This window comes from Myotis brandtii, unplaced genomic scaffold (assembly GCF_000412655.1).
Source record: "Myotis brandtii unplaced genomic scaffold, ASM41265v1 scaffold1841, whole genome shotgun sequence".
In the NCBI taxonomy this organism is placed as follows: Eukaryota; Metazoa; Chordata; class Mammalia; order Chiroptera; family Vespertilionidae; genus Myotis; species Myotis brandtii.
The window spans coordinates 75,135-82,659 of NW_005356841.1; the positions used below are offsets into that span (position 1 = coordinate 75,135).

At 33.6% G+C, this 7,525-nt stretch overlaps 1 protein-coding gene across 1 annotated transcript; it reads right to left on the bottom strand.

Moving 5' to 3' along the window:
• Positions 1-4,663: 4,663 nt before the first annotated feature.
• On the bottom strand, positions 4,664-5,599 carry LOC102255471 (olfactory receptor 12). The gene has a single exon (XM_005864009.1). The coding sequence runs from the start codon at positions 5,597-5,599 to the stop codon at positions 4,664-4,666; it is 936 nt and encodes a 311-aa protein (XP_005864071.1).
• Positions 5,600-7,525: the final 1,926 nt, after the last annotated feature.

Genomic DNA, 7,525 nt, shown 5'->3' on the forward strand with positions numbered 1-7,525 from the left:
AAATCATTATGACATAGAATCAAAGAGGATGGACTAGAAAATTCTGAGAACTAAGAGAAGTGATCCTAAGAATCAAAGTGTCATCTCTAAGAGAATCTGGCTTGCAAGGAACGAAACTATTCTTCAAAAGGAGGAACAGAAATACATAACTTTCTTCCTTGAACATTATAGAGCCTTTGAAGGCAACTTCAAATTAACAGTAGAACAGTTTTATCCATAGGAAATTTAGATTTATTGTCATCAGTAACTCTTCAATGTTCCATGAGAAGCACGGGCATATGGGCACATTATCACCATACATATGGAAGTCTCTAGTTAAATGTATAATTCAAAAAATACTAACTAAAATAGCTGCCTTCCTGCTATTCAGGCAGATTGAGAAAGATGTTTAATTTAGCTTGGAAAATAAAAAAGATAAGACATCTGATTCTGGCCAAGATGAAGTAATAAGGTGTTCTCTCTCTCTCTCTCTCTCTCTCTCTCCCCTCCCTTACCCCACCCCCACTAGTCTTCTCCTCTCTGATGTATATATATTTGTGTATATATTGGATAGTAAGTAGTAGGCAATGAAGGACAGTGATTCCTAAAAGATGGAAAGAAACGTGGTGTTAACCTAAAAATAAAAGGCTAAAATGAGAGGCATTAAGTGTTTATTTGAGATTAAAAAAAAAAAAGTTGCAATTCAGAGAGCAAAGATTCAGACAGAAACTCAAATAGTATCCCAATTACAGGGTGAGGGCAAGGGGTTTTTGTGAGAAAAGTAAGGAAATAATTCCATGAATAAAAGAAAGAAATGTCTATTAATGCTAACAACCTGAATTACTCTTTAGCTATACAAGGCTGGTTACTGATTCTGTCATCAGAAGAAGAGTTCATAATCATCAGTCCTTGTGGTCAGGATGTCTGCTTTCCTGTTAGCTTTGTAAACAGTTATTTGTAAGACTATGTTGGTTTGGTCCAATCCAAAGGTTATTTTTCCTAGTTCAAATATTCCAAAGTTTCAAGGAATAAGATATGCAAGGCAGTTTATCTAGAATAGTTACTCTGGCTCCAGTTTAAAATTTCTCCACTTAGGTCAACTTTTCACAGTAGTAAGCCCAGTGACTGCCCCAGTTTATTTCATCGAGAGCAATTTTAAAAATTGAAACTGTAGCCCTACCTGGTTTGGCTCAGTGGATAGAGCATCAGCCTGCAGACAGAAGGGTCCCTCGATTCCAGTCAAGGGCACATGCTTGGGTTGCAGGGTTGATCCCCAGTGTGGGGCGTGCAGGAGGCAGCCGATCAATGATTCTCATCAATGATGTTTCTATCTCTCTCTCCCATCCTCTCTGAAATCAATAAAAATATATATTTTTTAAATTGAAATTGTAGTTAAAAACTATCCCACAAATAAAAATTCTAGTTTGATTCACTAGTGAGTCACTACCAAATATTTAAGTGAAAACTTAATAACAATTCTACATAAACTTCTTCAAGAGATTTTAAAGGAGGGAATAGACCCTAATTTAATCAATGAAGCCAGTATAAAGTTGGTATTAAACCAGACAGAAACAGAACAAAAAAGGAAGACTACAGGTCAATATCTGTTGTAAACACAGACACAAAATTTCTAAGAAAAATTTTAGTAAATTCAATCTAACAAAGAATCAAAAAGAAAAAGACCACATTATCCCAGAATGAAAAGCTGATTAATATTCAAAAATAAATCAATGTAATTTATTATATTAACAAACCAGAAAGGGGAATATAAATATTTACATATATTTATATTTATATATGTGCATATATGTTTATATATGTGTGTACATATACATACATAAAATCACATTTCAATAGGTACAGAAAAACCATTTGACAAAACCAAAAATTCATTCTTGATAACACCTCAATTTTCCTCAGCCTGATTAAGGGCATCTATGAAAACCTATAGGTAACATCATCCTTAATAATTAAAGACTGAATGACTTCTTCTGAAGATCAGGAATTAAACAAGAGTTAGAATTTTTTAAATATAATTGATATTGGTTTAGCAGAAGCCTGAAGAGGATTAAGAATTAAAAACAAGTTTATAGAAAGTTTTACTTTTTCAAACACGACATCATTTAATGACTTTCCATTTAATGCTAAAACTATAATAATGGTTTGGTCTAGCCTAGTCCCTTCACATCAAACTGTGGCTCAGATAGCGTTTACTGATAACATGTCAAACCAAAGACTTCCTCCCAAAAATTATAAAAATAATCTGTAAATGATTTGGAAACTTTTAGAATGGTTTGTGTTAGAAACCTCACTAGCTAAGCAGTTTAGTTTGGAGGTAAAAGGTGCCATTTTGTACTATTGATTTATTTATTGACATATAAGCATTTTCATATAATTATTATTGAACAAGCTGTTGCATATTTTGATTATCACCTCTTTTAATAACCATTACAGCAATTGAATCACAAACTAAAACTCTTCCTATAATAAGAACTCCTTGTCTAGATGGCAATTCCCCTCGGTTCTCGCAAAACTTCAAGGAGGGAATAATTTCCATGTTATACAATGCCTTCTTCAAAATAAAATAGGAGAAAAAAACTTCCACATCTTTTAATGATATTAAGACAAGCAAACTTGAGTTTAAAATGTGCTACGGTTAGTATGAGGAAACCAAATAATGCTCTGTCAGATGATGAACATGCACACAATTCTAAATACCATTTAGGAAAACCCTGTGACAATGCATCTCACGATAAGACAAATTCAGGTATAATTGGTAAATACTTCCCATTTTCTGTTCATCCCTTTTCTGAAACCGGGAATGAGATCTTACAAGACATTGTTGATGAGGGAAAAGAACAAAAGATGAGGAGTGTTAACAGAGATGACAGTAACAGACAATTACATCTCAGAAGACAGGAAGATGTAGGGTGATTTCTAACCAATCTTCCCTGCTCAGGACAATATAAAGAGGATGAAACTCAGTAACTAGGAAATACTTTTAATTCCTAACTATTGTTCCATTCTAGTGGACTTAGAGCGGACAGCAGCCACCAGGTGGCAGCTAACTGTAGCTGCTTCCAGGGTTTGCTTCTAGAACCAGAACCCTCTGAGCAGTTCTGCACATCCTTGCCTGGGTCATATCATTCTATTTATTTCTTAAAATCTGTTTCCTCGTATTTTTAAACTCATTTTGTTACTGATTTTAAGGTGTTTAGAGGAAAGGAAATTTTTACATTAGTCAAAAAGATACTAAGCCCCTGGAAAGGGCCCTCTCTGAGTCACTGCCACATAATCTTTACCTCTGCGGCTTTGGATCAGAAACTTCTGTGTTCCAAAACTAGCTCTAGTTGTTACTGGCAATGTAATATTAAGCACATTACTTAATGCTTTAAGATACAATTTCTATACTCATAAAATACATTAATTTAAATTATACATTCAATACGTATACAATGTTCCCTTCATGATAGGTCTGATTTGAGAAGTAAAGAAATACATGAGGCCCTGGCTCAGTTGGCTGAACGTTGCCCCATGCATGGAGAGGTCTATGGGTTTGATCCATGGTCAGGGTACATGCCCAGATTTCAGACTCAATCCCCAGTAGGGACTATGCAGGATACAGCCCATACATGTTTTTCTCTCTCCCTCTCCCTTCCTCTCTCTAAAATCAATAAAAACATAATTTTTAATAAAAATTTTAAAAAAAGAAATACTTGAGTACTTTATACATGAGTTAATATTCTCTTGGTGTGTCAATTTCCTCATTTGAAAATAGTCATAAAAATGATATATGGCATATAGTACCTGTCCTTTATATATGATCTTATAAAATGTACTAGAGGCCCAGTGCATGAAATTCGTGCAAGGGTAGTGTCCCTAATGGCTGCTGGCTGCTAGTCAGGGCCTCCCTTGCCCAGCTGCCAGCTGCCGGCTGGGGCCTTCCTTCATTCTGTCCCCCCCCCCCGGTAGTCAGCACACATCATAGTGAGTGATCGAACTCCCGGTTGGTCAAACTCCCAAGGGGACACTTTGCATATTAGGCTTTTATATATACAGATCATTTTATATTCAAAAGAAAATGAGAAAATAAAAATTAGTAGAATGTTATTGACACATTTTCCATGTGAAAAATTACCTCTCTAATAATATATTACGGGTTCCTTTTTATAGGAGTTGTCGCTCTAAGGATGATAATCCTCAGAATATAAACCTGGATATTTAGAAAAGAATAGGCCTTTTATTGGAAAGTGTTCTATGTAATCATTACCATTCTGTTCTGTCATTTACACAATGGGGTGTTATCCTTTCCAAACAAATATCAGCTTAGTTGCTTTGGAGAATGAAAAAATGAAAAAATAATTTGCACAGACCAATATTATTTTAATTATAATAAAATAACAGCTCTTAATATTTACTTCTTAATCAAAGTAAAATTAAAATGAAAATATTAGCATATCATAAATTATGAACACATAATTTTATATATCCTAAGCAAATAAAGTAATGATATACAGACCTATATTGTTAGAAACATTATTTTGTAAAATAGTAAAATATTTGTTGCCATATAAAAATATCTTTGATATATTAGTAATAATTTTACAAGAACAAATGTAACTTGAACCCTTAGAAACAAAATTTTCCTGCTATATAAATGATTTTACAAATGTCAGTGAGATAGTCATTTCTTGTATAATATACTTTTCACAGCATCTTTCACATCTCTGTTTCTCAAACTATATATTAGAGGGTTTAGCATTGGTATTATAAGTGTGTAGAGCACAGCTACAATCTTGTTTTGCTCTGGTGAGGAGATGGCTGTAGGTTGGGCATACATAAAGAACACCGTCCCATAAAATAAACTCACCACTGCTATGTGGGAGCCACACGTAGAGAAGGTCTTCCTCCTGCCATGGGCCGAGGGGATCTTCAGGACAGTGGAGAGGATATAAGCATAGGAAACCAGAATGACTGCTGTGGTGGTGACGATGATGAGAGCAGAGAGAATAAACAGTACAACCTCATTTACAAAGGTGTCAACACATGAGATCTTGATCAGGGCTGGGACATCACAGAAAAAGTGGTCCAATCTGTTTTCTCCACAGAAATGCAAACTGAAGGTGAAACCCGTTTGGACTATGGAGTTGATGCTTCCACAGATATAGGATCCAGTTACCAAGTGAACACAGACTTTCTGGGACATGTGCGCAGGGTAAAGGAGAGGGTAGCAAATGGCGGAGAATCGATCAAATGCCATGACAGCCAGGAGAAAGCCTTCAGTTGTGACAAATAGGGCAAAGAAGAAAAATTGGGCCGCACAGCCACTGTAAGAAATTTTCTTTTCATTAGATAAGAAGTTGGCTAAAGTTTTGGGAGCGATGACGGTTGAGTAGCAGAGATCTAAATAGGACAAGTTTCTAAGGAAGAAATACATAGGTATTTGAAGTCTGGAGTCACTCTTAATGACAATTATCATGCTGATATTTCCCACCACAGTGACCATGTAGATCAGCAAGAATACTGGGAATAAGAGGATCTGTAGCTCTGCAGGGATTCTGAACCCTAGTAGAATAAACTCAGTCACCTCTGAGAAATTCCTATTTTGCTCATTCTTCATAGCTGAGATATAGGTGTAACTGAGGAGATGGTAAAAATGAAAGAAATAAGTGACCAGAATACTGTTTTAGTACAAATAACTAGGAATCAGAATGAAAAAAAGTTTCATATCATATTGTTCCCAATACTTTACAAAACACCAATGAACATAAAGAATGAATTACTACAAAATAGGAACAGACTCATAGATACAGAGAACAAACTAATGGTTGCCAGAGGGGAGAGGAGTTGGGGGGCTGGGTGAAAAAGATAAAGGGATTAAGAAGTACAAATTGGCATAATAAAATAGTCATGGGGGTATAAAGCACAGCATAGGGAATATAGTCAATAATATTGCAATAAGTATGCACGGTGCCAGTTGAGCACTTGAAATATCAGAGGAAATCACTTTGTAAATACATGATTGTCTAACCACTATACTGTGTACCTGAAACTAATAAAAATAATACTGAATATAAACTATAATTGAAAAATAAATGTTTTAAAGGAATAATTACTATTTTTAAAAAGTCTTCCTAGTGAAAAGTTCAATCTGATTGGTTAACCTTTTTGGATATACCTATTTGCAAATAATGCAGATTTTCCCTCTACATGTGCTTTGGAGAAATGAAAATTCTAGGAAAACATCTGAAAAGAAGAGTTTTCTTTTTCTTTCTTGATTGTTATCAGTTTACTGTCATTGAAAGCTGCCTCCTTTAGTAAAAGACATTTCTCATGGATATCGTAATCCACTTAAGATTATATTTAAAGTAAAAATTGGTTCAATTGATGGTCTCTCATTTTATTTTTTAACAATTATTTAATCTACTACAGAAAAATAATACATAAACATTGTATCTGTCTTTCTCACATCAGGAAAAAGATTGCAGATCCTGCCAAAAGCATCATCCTTTTACACATTAACCTCATGTTCCTATTTCTTGCATTATTTTTATCTCTGTAGAGATACACACTCTTAGTGACACAGTTCATCTACTAAAAACAGAAGTGATTCTTATATTTCCTAACTCAATGCAATCAGGCTTTTATTGTTCTCCTTCCTAACTTCCTTCTTCCCTCCTTCGTTTCTTCCTTCCCTCTTTTGTTTTCTTTGGATTTTGCAGGTTGGAATGCAAGTGGGGAATTCTAAGATATTGGGCAGAGATTTTCCTGTCTTTTCAAAAATACAGACATCTGTGCATATGAAGGACAGAAGGCTCACAAAACAATGTAAAGATAGTTACAAGTGAAGAAAAGGGAATAAAAATGTATTTAAACTAACTTGCATTATATTTATTTAGACTTATGCTATTATGACTATACAATGTCCTTAAATAACGTACATTGCAAAAGTAGAGAAAAATTTTTGTTCTAATTTTATGAGTAGGAAAATTGAGACAATAAAGATTTAAGAGGCTTATTTATAGTCATAAGATTGACTATCATAGTGGTTTATTATTCAATAATCTGTCATACAATGTAAAAAAACTGACAAGCAATAAATTTATGAAAATATTTTATAATTGCATAATTATAAAATTGATAATTCAGTATATATGTAAATTTATCCATAGATTATAGAAATATAATAAAATTATATGTGATATAAACTATAAAATATTTCTTGCAATTTTTGTTCTCATTGCTATAATTTTACTAATTTTGACTTTCTTTTAAAATAAGATGGAACTATGGAAGTATATTAGAATCAATTTGGTTGTATATTAGAATCAATTCAATATCTTCTGTTTTGAAAAAATTAAAAGTTAATAGCATGTTGACTGATTAATTTTAAAAAGCTGAAGAATGGTCAAAAGTAAACTCTGGTAGGGCCTATTGACTACAAAAATACATATTTTCCTTAAATTCATATTTTACATAAGCAAGTTTCTAGTTTAAACAAAAATTAGGGGGAAATATGTAATTAATGCTATCTAAAAGAGAAGAG